This window comes from Nycticebus coucang, chromosome 9, assembly GCF_027406575.1.
Source record: "Nycticebus coucang isolate mNycCou1 chromosome 9, mNycCou1.pri, whole genome shotgun sequence".
Taxonomy (NCBI): domain Eukaryota; kingdom Metazoa; phylum Chordata; class Mammalia; order Primates; family Lorisidae; genus Nycticebus; species Nycticebus coucang.
Window position 1 is genome coordinate 25,742,703 of NC_069788.1, and position 15,501 is coordinate 25,758,203.

General features: G+C 38.9%; 1 protein-coding gene across 3 annotated transcripts in view; it reads right to left on the bottom strand.

Annotated features, from left to right (window-relative positions):
• The window catches only part of TINAG (tubulointerstitial nephritis antigen), a 90,468-nt gene that overhangs the window by 12,323 nt on the left and 62,644 nt on the right, over window positions 1–15,501 (bottom strand). For all 3 annotated transcript variants that reach the window (XM_053603681.1, XM_053603682.1, XM_053603680.1), the window contains one exon: window positions 7,130–7,175. In XM_053603681.1, the coding sequence (XP_053459656.1) occupies window positions 7,130–7,175 (46 nt within the window). The remainder of the gene's footprint in view (window positions 1–7,129; window positions 7,176–15,501) is intronic.

Consider the following 15,501-nt stretch of genomic DNA (forward strand, 5'->3'; position numbering starts at 1 on the left):
ATTGATGATATTAGAGATTTTACTCTTTTTTTCCTGATTACGTTGGCCAGAGGTTTATCTATTTTATTGACCTTTTCAAAAAACCAGCTTTTTGATTTATTGATCTGTTGTATTATTCTTTTGTTTTCAATTTCATTTAATTCTGCTCTAATTTTGGTTATTTCTTTTCTTCTACTGGGTTTGGGGTTGGAATGTTCTTCCTTTTCCAGTTGCGTGAGATGTCCCATTAAGTTGTTAACTTCCTCTCTTTCCGTTCTCTTGAGGAAGGCTTGCAGTGCTATAAATTTCCCTCTTAGAACTGCCTTTGCAGTGTCCCAGAGGTTCTGATAGCTTGTGTCTTCATTGTCATTTTGTTCCAAAAAATTGGTGATTTCTTTCTTAATCTCATCTCTGACCCAGCTATCATTCAGCATAAGGTTATTTAACTTCCATGTTTTTGTATGGGTATGCAGATTCCTGTTGTTACTCAATTCAAGTTTTATTCCATGATGGTCCGAGAAGATGCATGGAATAATTTCTATTCCTTTAAATTTACTGAGGTTAGACTTGTGACCTAAAATGTGATCAATTTTGGAGTAAGTTCCGTGGGCTGATGAGAAGTATGTGTATTCAGTTTTGTTGGGGTGAAATGTTCTGTAGATGTCTGCTAAATCTAAATACTGGATGGTTAGGTTTAAATCTAAGATTTCTTTGCTCAGCTTCTTTCTGGAGGATCGATCCAACACTGCCAAGGGAGTGTTGAAATCTCCAACGATTATGGAGCTGGAGGAAATCAAGTTACTCATGTCTGTTAGAGTTTCTCTTATAAATTGAGGTGCATTCTGGTTGGGTGCATAGATATTAATAATTGAGATCTCGTCATATTGAGTATTACCCTTAACAAATATGAAGTGACCATTCTTGTCCTTCCTTACTTTTGATGGTTTAAAGCCTACTGTATCTGCAAATAAAATTGCAACACCTGCTTTTTTCTGATTACCATTTGCCTGAAATATGGATGACCATCCTTTCACCCTGAGTCTGTATTTGTCTTTTAAGTTGAGATGTGACTCTTGTATGCAACAAATATCTGGCTTAAGTTTTTGTATCCAGTCAGCTAACCTATGCCTCTTTAGAGGACAGTTTAAGCCATTCACATTGATGGAGAGTAAGGATAAGTCTGGTGGAATTTTGGGTATCGAGTTTTTCAAAGGTCCAGTGGACATTTTTAATCCTTTCGCCAGTGTGGAAGTTGGAGTTTGATCCGAAGTTTCTGAGTGAGTTTACTTTTGTGGTATAGGATTGGGTTGGTCATTGTGGAGGATAGGTCTGAGAACATCCTGAAGAGCTGGTTTACTTATGGCAAATTTTTTCAACATATGAATGTCATTGAAGTATTTAATTTCTCCATCATAGATGAAACTCAGTTTAGCTGGATACAAGATCCTGGGTTGAAAGTTTTTTTGCTTTAGGAGATTAAAAGTTGATGACCAGCCTCTTCTTGCTTGAAAAGTTTCAGCAGAGAGATCTGCAGTTATTCTAATATTCTTACCTTTGTACGTTACAGTTTTCTTTCGCCGGGCTGCTTTGAGAATCTTCTCTTTCATGTTAACTTTAGTGAAGCTAATTATGATATGTCTGGGAGATGGCTTTTTGGGGTTGAATCGTGCTGGGGTTCTGAAGCTGTCTGCTATCTGAATTTCAGATTCTCTAGGCATGTCTGGAAAATTTTCTTTCATAATTTCATGTAGAAGGGCCTCTGTGCCCTTGGCTGCCACGTCATCAGCCTCCGAAATTCCTATAACCCTTATGTTATTTTTTTTCGAATTATCTGAGAGCTCTCTGAGTGAGTGATCCGTTTTTGCTCTCCATTTCTCTTCCTCTTTGAGAGATTGGGAGCGTTCGAAGACTTTATCTTCAATGTCAGAAATCCTTTCTTCTGCTTGCTCCATTCTGTTACTGAGGGATTCTACTGTATTTTTCATATCTTTGAGGGCTGTAAGTTCTTGTTTCAGTGTGTCTAAGTCTTTGGTGGTTTTGTCTTTAAATTCGTTAAATTCTTGAGACAGTTTTTGAATTTCTCCTCGAATTCCTAATTCCATTTTATTAATCTTGTCTGCAAACCAAATTCTGAATTCGACTTCTGACATCTCAGCCAGTTGTTTATGAATGGGATCTTCAATCACATCTGCCGTATCTTTTCTTGGGGGGGTTGATCTATTCTGGTTATTCATGTTACCAGAGTTTTTCCGCTGATTCCGCCCCATGGTTTACTCCCTTTGGTTTTTCCCCTGGGGTTTTATCGAGGGCCCGTACAGTGTTGTGGCCTGAGAAACTGGGGCCCTGTCTGGTGTGGTGGAGCAAAGTGGTTCTGTCTTGTTTTCAGCTGGTTTCTGTTCGATCCTATTGCAACTTCTACTCTGGCTTGAAGTCTCAGCTGTGTGAAAAAATCAGCAATTAAGTCACCCCGCCTGCCCACCTCTGGCCCCAGTTGGAAAAGGAGAATCAAACCTTCCTACAATCGCACACCCAGGGCACCACCTGAAAAGTCCTCAGTCTATTAGCCCAGTTCAAAAGGTCCGAATCAACTGTCTCAATCGGCACTTGTCTCAGGTGGAAGGGTTCAAGAGGTCTCTGGGAACTGGATCACAGGGGCCTGGTGACTCCTCTGAGACAGCTCACCCCAGTGCAGCGTGGAGTCAGGAGGAGCCACCCCGCAAACAGAGCAGTCTGGGAAGGTTGACGTCTCCTTCCCCACTTTGCCCCTCCGTCGGACCCAGTCACTGGTATCTCTGCAGATGGCTAACCCAGTTGCCTGCAGTGAACAGACACTCCAGGGGTTTGCACCTGCCTGAATCGCGAGGAAGTCTGCCAGGCCCCCGCAGACTGCCGCTATCTAGCAGGAAGAGATGGGGCCTGACATCTTTGAGTGTTTGATGCAGGTGATGGGAAGGAGGTGTTCACTCAGGCTTAGCCCCGTCCCTGATGGATGCTGCTAACAGAACAGAACAGAACAGACAACTTTGTGAGGTTCTGTCTCTGTTCCTGTCGTCGCCTACAGGAGACGGGCTGTTTTGAGTTCAAACGTCTTTGCTGCTGGAGAATTGCGTCTGAACACCTCTCTGGGTCGGCCCCGCCCTGGAGGCTTCTGGGTTTGTGAGCCGTGACACCGGTGGCCTCCTCTGGTTGCCCAGGGAGACAGGGGGTGTGGCCTCAGAATATCCAGAAGTGAGCGTTCTGCCGTTAAAGAAAAAACGGCTGTTGATCTACCTCCAGGGAACTGCTGCTCTGGTGTGGGCACTCAGGCAACCCTTTTCTCCTCTGTCCCGCGCCCCAGAGTCAGCACTGAGCGGCTGCAGTTTGTGCTGGGTCCACACCCCTTAAGAGATCCCCCAAGAATCAGAACTCTTGGGGGATGGGCCCCCAGACCCGGATTGGGAGTGGGGCGGGGGGAAGCTAGAGTTTCATTCAGTTTCACGCAATACTACGGTCCGGGGAGGGCTCCTGCACTGCACCGCAGGGAAGTGCCGCCAAGGCTTGATTTTCCCTCAGCAGAGTGCCCTCTCCTCGCTCACGTATCCCAGAGTCAGCGCTGACCTGACGCAGCTCAGGCACTGTGCACTCCCCTCGAGAAATCACCCAAGGAGCCGAACTCCGGAGGGATAGGCCCTCAGACCCCGAGTGAGAGTAGGGGCTCTCAGCTCTCAGCGGGGAGGCCAGAGTCTTATTCAGTCTTGTGCCCGGGGAGGGCTCCTGCACTGCACCGCAGGGAAGTGCCGCCAAGGCTTGATTTCTCCTCAGCGGAGTGCCCTCTCCTCGCTCACGTATCCCAGAGTCAGCGCTGACCTGACGCAGCTCAGGCACTGTGCACTCCCCTCGAGAAATCACCCAAGGAGCCGAACTCCTGGGGGATAGGCCCTCAGACCCCGAGTGAGAGTAGGGGTTCTCAGCTCTCAGCGGGGAGGCCAGAGTCTGATTCAGTCTTGGGTCCCCTATGCCCGGGGAGGGTTGGTGCACTGCACCGCAGGGAAGTGCCGCGAGGCGTGACTCCCCCTCAGCCCGGTGCCCTCTCCTCACTCGGCGCGCCTCAGAGTCAATGCTGACCAGTCGCAACTCGGGGACTGTCCACTCCCCTTGAGAAATCACCCAAGGATCCGAAGTCCTGGGGGACAGGCCTCCAGACCTCAGTGGGCGGGAGGGGAGCGCCGGGGATTCAGGGTTGCCGGCAAAGGATTCCCAAAGTTTTATTCAGCCCTATGTCCGGCAGGAGAACGCCACGGCACCCCAGTAGGGGAGGTAGGTCCAGTTTTTAGAAGGTCTCTCCCGTGGAGTGTAGTGGGAGGGCCTTTAATTTCTGCCCGCTTGTTCAATTGTGGGGCTCCAGAGCTGGTCTCATGGGGGAGGGGGACTCCCGTCCGCTTGGTGGTGGATTTTGTACCTTTTGTTTGCGTCCTTGTGATCACAACTTGCCTCAGCGGTGTTGATGTGCGTTCTTCAGCCTTCTCTCGTGGTGAGGCTCAAGTCCACCAGGATACTTACTAAATTCCTGTCCCTTAACTCTCCTTCTGGACGGGAGCCTTTGTTGAAAGCTGGCTTCAGTCCGCCATCTTGTCTCCCTCCCAAATATTTTTATTATAAAAATAAACTGATGCTATAGGCCTATTTGTACATATTTGTAACATTCATATTATAATCATGAGGACATAATACTTCGTTAAATTTCTCAATGCTCTTGAAAAAAGTCCTAGCTTTCTAAGCCACAGAAATTGTATTTAATATGAAGATAGGAAGTGCTTGCTTTCACTTCTCCCACAAATAATTTACTGTTGACATGCTCTAAGAATTAAATCTGTAGCCATTTGTCTAGTTAAATTCTCTTATCTCCTCAAGAGGGCCAAAGAGGGCCACAAAGTCCCCAATTAAGCCTCAAGCTGCCAGAAGAACTGGAGCATTACCTCCCCCGGTGAGTACATGTCAAAGGGACGAAGTTCAGCATTGGGAGACATTGTCTGGGATGTATTTGTCTATCCCTTGGAAAGGAAAGTGCATATTCTTAAAGGTTAGTATGAGAAAACAGGATTCTATCCATCTCATCTTAAAGGAATGAAAGTTTTTCTTTCCTTTCAGGAAAGGAAGAATCTGCTTATTTTCTTTCCTGTATATAAATGAAGAAAATCCATTGTTCTCTCTCATTTATGGGATATAAACCGCCACCTATGTAGAGAAATCCCATTGGTTTTATCACATGTCCTGCAAGACTAAGGTTTGATGCTAGAAGTTATTCTGGCTGGTGATCTGATTGTGAATTTCAATTTAAAACTTTTTGCTTCTGACCCATGTATCATATGGGATAACATCTCAGACTCCTCACAAGTCTTTACAAAATATTAAAATATACTTAAAGATTTAATATTATAATTAAGCTACTATAAACTTTTACACACAAAAAAAAATTGTAAAGACTTTGCTAGCTTTTCCTGAATATTAATCTGAAATGAATAAAAGTTCTTCATTCACTCATTTAATATTTTTCATGTTCCCACTATGTATCAATCAGTGTACTTTGCCCTTGTAATATGTTAGTAAATAAGCAAATATGATTGTGGCCACAAATGAGTATACAATTTAGTAGATAAAAATAGCCTACAAAAATGTACAACTTAATAAAATATAAATTTCTGTCTGATTCTTGTATTCCCAACATTCACATTAAATGCTTTATCCAAAAGAATCATAGCAGAAAAAATCTTGGCAATACCCCCTAGAAAAGTATTATTTTTTTTTTAATTTTTATGTTCACAGTTGATAGTAACTACAACAAAAGTAGTTTAATAGTATAGTGTGCACGTATGTGTTGAACGTATGATAATGAGTACATGTGCCTATGTGTATATGTGTGTGTGCGTGTGTGACCGCACATGTGCGTGTGTGTGTGTGTGTGTACACCCCCTATTGGGCTCTAGGGTAGGAATGATCAGGTTAAGGGGGAGGCATTCACAAAATCATTTTCCTTTGCAGTGTACATTCATATTCATTCAGCACATAGCTATCAAGCGCTGAGTGCTAAGAACTGTTGTGAGCTAAATATGGTAATCAAATAACTTGCTTTTATCTGTAAATATTATAATATATTGCTGCAAGATTGAATATTCAAATTCATGTAATAAAAATTCCACACAGAAACTTAATTATAAGTACTAAAATAATATTTTTTTACATTTTATTTATTTAACTGTTGGGCATTAATGTTAATTGTTGGCTACTCTGAGTTTTATTTTAATGAGGAAAATAATATTTTTCAAAAGCTCAGTATAAATGCAAAGAATTCCTCTACCTAAAAGCATAATACCGTATAGATCAACAACACAAATACAAAATGTGACCACATTCCTGAATGCCTTGTGAAGAAATCTACCAAAAATCATTCAGATGAGTACAGTCCTAGCATTTTATAAACTATACTATGCCTTTACTGTGTACGTTCAAATTTAAATTCCATGGTAAGTATCATCACATAGACTTTATTCTATTTCTACCAAAAAAGTACATATTTTAGAACTTAGGATAATTGAGCAAATTCATTGTAATCAACTATTTGAGGTAATATGTTCCAGTCTTCTCCACATTCTGTTTTTTTAATTTAATTAAAATTCATTTGAATTTTAATTAAAATTGTTTTTTGTAATTTTGGGGAATAGATAGCGGCTCTTTCTCCTTGAAGACGCATGGTATATCATAATTGGAAAACAGAAAAAAATCTTAACCTCTTAGAAAAAAATCTATAAATATATATATATGATATTAACATTAACAAACATCAAGTTAACTGACACATGTGCATATATGTGGGCTAAGCATTACTTCAAATTTAACATAGATGGTACTAGAACATAAAGTCATCCTATTGATTCTCAATTTGAAAAAAATACTAATTCTTCTTTTAAATAATTTGAAATAATAGGAGCTGAAGAAAAATAATACTATAATTTAAATAATTATAACCAGTTGTTTGCTGGTGAAAATCTGATGTTATGAGCAATATTACAGTTACTCAGGATGTGACTAAACAAAATTAAGCAGGAAGCAGAGGAACAGAAGGTTCTAAAGTGGTCACTTCACAGTAGAAATTCAAGTGGAAAGAGTTACATACCCAAAATTTTTCTTTACGCCCTCGTGCTCCTCTCAGTGTGCCCCATCTATAATCAATAACAAGGTTGTATATTAGTAGAGAAAAAATGTTTGATCTGCATCTTGAGAAAATGCAGATTAGGGTCATTTCTATATCTATATCTTTTGTATTTTCCACTTGGCACCACTATTTTTTCACCATAACGTTATTTACATGCACAGAATAGAATCATCTATATCTAAATGGCTTAAAATTCAACTCATTGACCAAAGGAGAGAAATACTAAGGCAACCAGCGTACAGAGGTTTTAAAGCAATTAAAAATACCTCTACTCTTTATATCTAGCCCTCCGAAACTCTCTCTTAAATGGCATAAACTAAATCCTTCCTAGACTGCTGATAAAAACCATAATGAGAATACAAATAGTTTTTAGATGACTTAATGTCATCTAAAATATACGTATTCATATGTATATGTTAGCTTTTAAAGTGGCTTTGTGCCAAACATGTGGAATTTCTGTATACACGTGCATGTTTGGATATGACCTCATATTCCCAGGGCTGGTTCATTTTTAATGTAGCATGTGAGAATTCATATGAGACCTGAACTTAACAACATTTCCCAATTTTTTTTTCTTGACTACACTCAGTGTGGTAGTTGTTATTAACACATTCTATTTACTGAGATAATGGATGGAGACTTACCGAAGATCAAGTCCTGGGAAATACTGAACAAAACTATGAATCACTTGTTTTCCTTAATATGTTACATTATTTTTCTCTTACAAACATGCAATCCCCAACTGCAGTGTGCTCTGAACAGCATTAATTTCATAGAAAGAAAGCACATGGAGTTCCATTTTCATGTAATTTGATGGACTGTGAGAATACAATTAGTTCTGCCCACATACCACCCTGTTAATCTATACCTAATATTCAAAATTTCAAAATCACAGCTCCTTTTACATAAATTGCGGTCTGCCAAGACAGAACAAACATTCCAAGGAAAGATAAAATTTATTGTTACAATATTTTCCAACACTTGTGGAAACATGGAATTTCTAACATGTTTGCACACACATGGGCACAGAATAGAATAGGATGATGGTACAATAGCACTGAGGTATTGCCTAAAGATGATAGGTTTATGGAAGGCCCTTTGGGGCACTCAAGAAAATATAGAATGTATTTGGGTCCTTTGGCATGAGAGTGAGTGAGAAAAATCTTAAGGAGTAATTTTGCTTTTCCTTTTCCTGATTGGCATCTCTTTATGTTCTCTACCGTCCTTGGATGTATGTTGTTTCAAATGTTCATAAATTTTCTTTAAAAAGTCATCAGCACAGAAAATTTTACAATCAAAAGGGCCCCCAAGTATTCAAAGGCTTCAATTAGTAGATCACATATGAAATCTTCAATTTCTCATTTTCTATTCATTTATAAATGACAGCCATCATAACAATCTCATAAAGAATTTACCACTCGTCAAACTGCCTTTCAGATGTTCTGTCTCCCAGTTATGTTAGTTATTTACATAAAATATAAAATCCAATTCTAAATCAGAAGAATCTAAAGAATCATTTAACTCCAAGATTATAAAAGTAGGGGAGAGATCCAGTATCTGGGGTCCCATTAGGTATGACGAAAAGTTAGAGACAGTCCTGTGTAGGCCACTATGGAGCCTCCAAAGATAGAACTCCCAAAGAAGAAAGAGGTATCCAGGCATGACAAGCTTGCCTCAGTAATAACGTCTTAATCAAAAGAGAAGAGTAACTATTGAAAGTATAATCTATTTTCTTTCACTCAAATCTGTTCAAGCTCAGTTCCCAAACAGGACTCAGCTGAGTTTAGAGTTGGGGAATGGGCAAGTCATACTCTTTTTTAAAACTTAAAAAAAGTCATTTCACTAAAAACTTTGTATATTCTGTAAAACACTTTAACAACACTAAAATAGAGGGTAATAACTATAGTGACAAAGGTTTCTTTCTCACTGTGTAAGGTCATTCAAACTTTTTGAGCTCCAGTCCACTGAGGATTGTACACGGGAGGACAAAGTAGCATTTAATGGAGGAACAGAAAAGACGTGCAAGAAAAATATATCATGCAGTAGGTACCACACGTATTCATACACCATTTGAGATTCTCCTAGGGACTCTCAGTGATACTGAGACAGTGTTTTGAGGGGAGAAAGATCTATGTTGCATAGATCTTAGCCCCTTATGCAATTAGGGGCTAAGAGTCAGCAATTTAACAAAATTAAGCACCCTTTCTAATAAGAACACTTCAGAAAATAGGCATAGATGGCACATTTCTTAAGCTGATTAAAGCCATCTGTGAGAAACTGACAGCCAATATCATACTGAATGGAGTAGAACTGAAAACTTTTCCACTTAGAACCAGAACGAGACAAGAATGTCTCTATCACCACTACTCTTCAGCATAGTTCTGGAAGTTTTAGCCAATGCAGTTAGGCAAGAGAAGAATGTTAAGGTCACCCAAATGAGGCCAAAGAAGGTCAAACATGCCTCTTTGCCAATGATATGATGTTATACTTAGAAACCCCCAGAGATTCAACCACAAGACTCCTGGAAGTGATCAAGAAATATAGTTAACATTTCAGGATATGAAATAAATGTCCACAAATCAATAGCCTTTGGATACCCCCCATAGCAGCCAAATTGAGAAGCTAATGAAGGACACAATATTCTTCACAGTAGTTTGGAAGAAAATAAAATAACTGAAAATACATCTAACAAAGGAGATGAAGGATCTTTACTGAGAGAATTATGAAACCTTGAGAAGAGAAATAGAAGACAAATGAAAGAACATACCATGCTCTTGCCTGGGAAGAATCAGCATTGTTAAAATGTCTAAACTACCCAAAGCAATCCACAGATTTAATACAGTCCCCATTAAAATACCAACATACTACTTTGAAGAACTAGAAAAAATAGTACTTTATTACAAATGAAACCAGAAAACAACCCGTATGCCCAAGGCAATTCTTCGTAATAAAAACAAAACCAGAGGCATTACTCTACAGGAGCACAGGTTATATACAAGTCTGCAGTGATCAAAACAGCATACTCTGGCACAAAAATAAAGACATAGACATATGGAACAGAATAGAAAAACAGGAGATAAAACTAGCCTCCTATTACCATCTGATCTTTGATAAATTGAACAAGAGCATACACCAGGGAAAACAATCCCTCTTCAGGAGGTGGGGTTGGGAAAACTGGATAACCAACGGATAAAGACTGAAACTGAACTTGCATCTCTCACCACTTACAAAAATGGACTCAGGATGGATAAAAAGATTTAAATCTGAGATATGAAATGTTACAAATCCTAGAAGAAAGTATGGGAAAAACTCTTGAGGCTGTCAGCCTAGGGAAAGCCTTCATGAAAAAGATTTCATTGGCAATCGAAACAACAACAAAAATAAATAAATGGTATTTAATTAAGCTGAAAAGCACAGCTAAGTACACAACAATTAAAGCAAATAGACAACCTTCAGAATGGGAAAAGATGTTTGCATGTTACAAATCTGACAAAGGGTTGATAACTAGAATCTACAGACAACTCAAATTGATCAGCCAAAGAGAGCAAATAAACCCATTTATCACCAGTCAAGCAATATAAACAGAACATTCTCTGATGAAGACAAAAGGCTAACAAACATGAAAAAATACTCATCATCCTCAATCACCAGAGAAATGCAAAACAAACCACCCTGAGATATCAACTAAACCCAGTAAAAATAGCCCACTTTACAAAGTCCCAAAGCTGCAGATGCTGGTGTGGATGTGGAGAGAAGGGAACACTTTTACCCTGCTAGTGGGACTGCAAACTAATACAGCCTCTTTAGAAAGAAGTATGGAGAATCCTCAAAGAACTCAAAATAGACTTTCCATTTCATCCCACAATCCCATTACTAGGCATCTACCCAGAAGAAAAAAAAATTGTTTTATCATAAGGACATTTTCACTAGACTGTTTTTTGCAGCTCAATTTACAATCACCAAAATGTGGAAACAGCCTAAATGCCAACCAACCCAGGAATGGATTAACAAGCTGTGATATATATATGTGTACACACACACACACACACACACACATACCATGGAACACTATTCAGCCATTAAAAAAGATGGAGACTTACATCTTTTGTATTAACCTGGATTGAGTTGGAACACATTCTTCTTAGTAAAGTATCACAAGAATGGAGAAGCAAGTATCCAATGTACTCAATACTAACATGAAGCCACCAGATGAACACTCACATGACCACAGAAGAGAAAAATTCAATTCAATTCAGGTTGGGGAGAGGGGAGAGGGAAGGAGGGAGGGGATTGGCTTGCTCCTATCTAATGGGCACAATGTTAGGGTATATGGCATACCTCTTGGGGGCTGTACATAATTATAAGAAGGACTCTACCTAATAAATGTAAATCTTATACCTAATTATTTTGTACCCTCATATTAATCTGACATAAATAGAAATGAAAAGTTTTTAAAAAATGAGTCAGCAAAATATCAGACTACACATAATTCTATCATTGCAGCTCAAAGATTAATTTTATGGATATAGAATATTTCTTCACAAAGGGAAAAAAGATACTTTAGAATGCAGTTGTGTAATTTTTCTCATTCTAGAATCACTGAATAAATTAAATGTGAAACAAAGTGCCTTATTTTTAGAAACTTTTAAGAAATATAAACTATAAATTTTACTTTGGTTCAATTGCCAATTTTTTATTGTATTTGTATATTATGATTATCCAAATAAAATTTTTCATATGAGAATAGCAATAATTCTTATCCTGCAGAGCTATCAAGTGTTTGCAGGTGTTGCTAATTTCCTCTCAAGAAGCATGTTTATTACAATTTTAAGATGCTTATTTAAAACACCTGTCATTTGAAACTCAGAGACAATACCAGCACTCTTACTGTATAAGCTTTCTCCAAATAGGCAGAAAAGTGATTAATCGAGTCATTGACCAGAGAGGAGAGAAAAAAATAAAAGTAATGCAACTGAGTCTAATAGTTTCAGAGACTAAGATATTTGTGAAAGAAAAGTTTAAACAAAAAGCATTAACCTTTATGCAAAATTCAAATGGAAAGAAAATATCACACAGAAAATTATTACCACACAAGCTATTGTACAGTTCCCCCAAGTTACAGCCTCTGTGTCAAATGACAAGCAGGCTCCATCCATCACAGGATTTAACATTCGCACTGTGCCCATCAGCTATCTTTCCTCTCTTCTATCTTCTGAAGACAGTTCCTAAGATGGTAATCAAATACTCACAGGGTTGCGATAGGGTGTTGTAAAGGAATAGACCTGTGGGTTGTTTTCTAAATCTCTCATTGTCTGAGAGACTTGGAAAAATCTCTTTGCCCTGGTTGATTGCCCATTGGTACTATAGCAAATACATGAGGTTAAAACATGTATCTGAACAAAAATAAAGGTTAACTAGAGCAAAGCCAAGAGACTGCTCATTCACTTATGGAAGACATTTCCTCTTTTCTTAATCTACACAGGGCATTTCTTCCTGATGTACAGTCCTGAGTTGTGGCACTAAACTTTCACTTGCCATTATACCAACAGGCTAAAATTCTAGAAATATGTGTATATTTCTACAATGTCCTCTTATAAGTCAGTGGCTGTCTTTGAGGACATGAGGATCTTCATTACATTTATATTTGCTCTAAATATAACTGCGTATACTCTATTTCCTTTTCCACATGCCTCTTCATTGTAAGGATTATTTACAAACATTTGATTAGACAGACCAGAACCTCACTCTGTTGATGGAGGTGGCTTCCATACCTTGCTACAACAGTAGGCTCCTATGCTTGAGAAATCATAATACTGGTTTTTCTCTTACTCAAATCACATGATCATTTAAGCTCTTCCTTCAGGGTTCATCTTAAATATTCACTTGTCAGACGCTTTAGAAATGCTACTTTTTATATAATATAAAAAGTCTTTATCAATAGTCCATAAAGTTTCTGCAGAGTAAGATATTAAAACTGATAAAAGAATACTATTAGATTTTATATTTCTAAGGTTATGAATATCTTTATCCATGTTCCTTTTAAAGGAATGTTGTTTTCAAAAAACTGTGCTAAACAATGCTAAATTTCTTTTGCTTTCTTTCTTTTTTTTTTTTTGAGACAGAGTCTCACTTTGTCACCCTTGGTCGAGTACCATGCCATCATAGCTCCCAGTAACCTCAAACTCAAACTCCTGGGCTCAAGCCATTCTCTTGCCTCAGCCTCCCAGGCACTCACCACAACACCTGGCTATTTTTAGAGACGGGGTCTCCCTCTGGCTCAGGCTGGTCTCGAATCTGTGAGCTTAGGCAATCCACATGCCCTGGCCTTCCAGAGTGCTGGGATTACAGGCATGAGCCACCACACCCAGCCCAATGCTAAATTTCTTAAAACCCTATTTTAAGGTATGTCTAAATAATAAAAGTATTAGAATTGGATAATTTGGATAATATTTTAAATTCTTCTCCCCCCTCCCTTGGTTTGGTAGATTTTGCCACTGAGGTTCATATACCCAGTAGTATTCAGATTAGACATCATAAATAAGGTAAAGCTGAAGATATGACTTTATTAAAGTAATATTTATTCTCAAATATTCTTATAATTATGTCTTTTTTGTCGTTTTTGAGACAGGGCCTCATTCTGTCATCTGGGCTGGAGTACAAGGTATCATCATAGCTCTCAGAAATTTCAAACTCCTGGGCTTAAGTGATCCTCCTGCTATAGCCTCCTAAGTAGCTGGGACTGGAGGCATATACCACCACATTCAACTAACTTTTGTTATTATTTTTTTCTAGAGATAGGGTCTTACTATATTGCGCAGGCTGATCTTGAACTTCTGGCCTCAAGTGATCCTCCCATTTCTGCTTTAAAGGTTGCTGGGATTTCAGGTGTAAGCCATCACACCTGACCTATATTCGTATAAATATATCTTTTCAGGGAAACACAGAATCTCTTATGTACCTCATCGATTAATTTCTCTCTTTATTCAGCAAAATACTATTTAGCTCCCCAAAAGACAGATCTCTTGCGTTTAAGAAGCTGACAATCTAGTGGGAGTGATTTCAGGGAATGGAAAACAAGAATACAAATGAGTATAATTCTCTAAGTGACACTTCTAGAGAAGCGTATTTTCAAAATTTCTACAAGTTACAGGTGAAGAAATTCAGTGTCTGCCAAGGGCAAAATGACTTTCTTTACAGAACTGAATAGGAATTTCTTCTTGAAATTGGAGTGCAGAATTTTAGGCACAAGAAGTAAATGCAAAGTCACAAACCTCATGCCATCCTATTCTGAAAGCAGCACTCAGGCCAGAATGACTAGAGAAGTGCGAAGGAGGGGCAAGGATGAAAGTCAGACAGGCAGGTGTGGTATGGTCATAAAGAGCTCTCCAGGCTACTGCACCTGGCATTGAAAAAATGGTGATAAAGAGTCTTCCATATCTGGGGTATGACCTGATCTGGATTGTCTTTTAGAAGGACAACTCCAGTGTTAGTATGAGAGGATCCAGGCTAGAAGCAAAAGATGTACTCACAGAATCCCTTTACCTCCTGTTGGGTTTTCTTTACCGATAGTGGTTTTGGATAAAAACCTTTAAAGTCACAGCTTTTCTGGGTTTCTTTTTTTTTTTTTTCTTTTGGCCGGGGCTGGGTTTGAACCTGCCACCTCCGGCATATGGGACCAGCGCCCTACTCCTTGAGCCACAGGCGCTGCCCTTTTCTGGGTTTCTTAACAGATAATAAACCTAAGAAGCTGATTGTTTTAAAGAAGTTCTGAAAGAGACTTTCTGTAGAATGAGGAATTCTTCTCTGTGATGAGAATAATGGTTTCCTAACTCCCATGTTAAGATCCCCTTTGCTTAAGAATCAGGTACCTTAAAGCTGGTCTCACATCCGTCATCTGTCTCACTCCCTAAGAATCTGGAGTTATGTGAATAAGAAAAAAAATTTCATTTTATTTTGATGGTAAGTATATTGAACTGTAGCAGAATTACCCAGACAAAAATTCTGCAATGCCTTTGAAGATGTGCTACTTCTGGGGGTCTCAGTATGAGCCATAGCAGACTGACAATAGGAATCCAAATTCGTGTTTTGGGCAAACCAATTGTATATGAGTAAATACAGATACAGACAGATTAAAAAAAAAAAACAGTTCCTAAATAGTAGGCATCTAAAGAAATTTTATGAAGTATTACCACTTTAACAGGAAATTTTGGAGCCATCAGGGACCAAATACACCACAGAGCCTGATATGGAATCCAGCCCTTCTTACTAAGGAAATGAAAGTTAGACAGAATGCAAAGATAAACAGGTGGATTCTATCTAAGTCAGTAAGAATA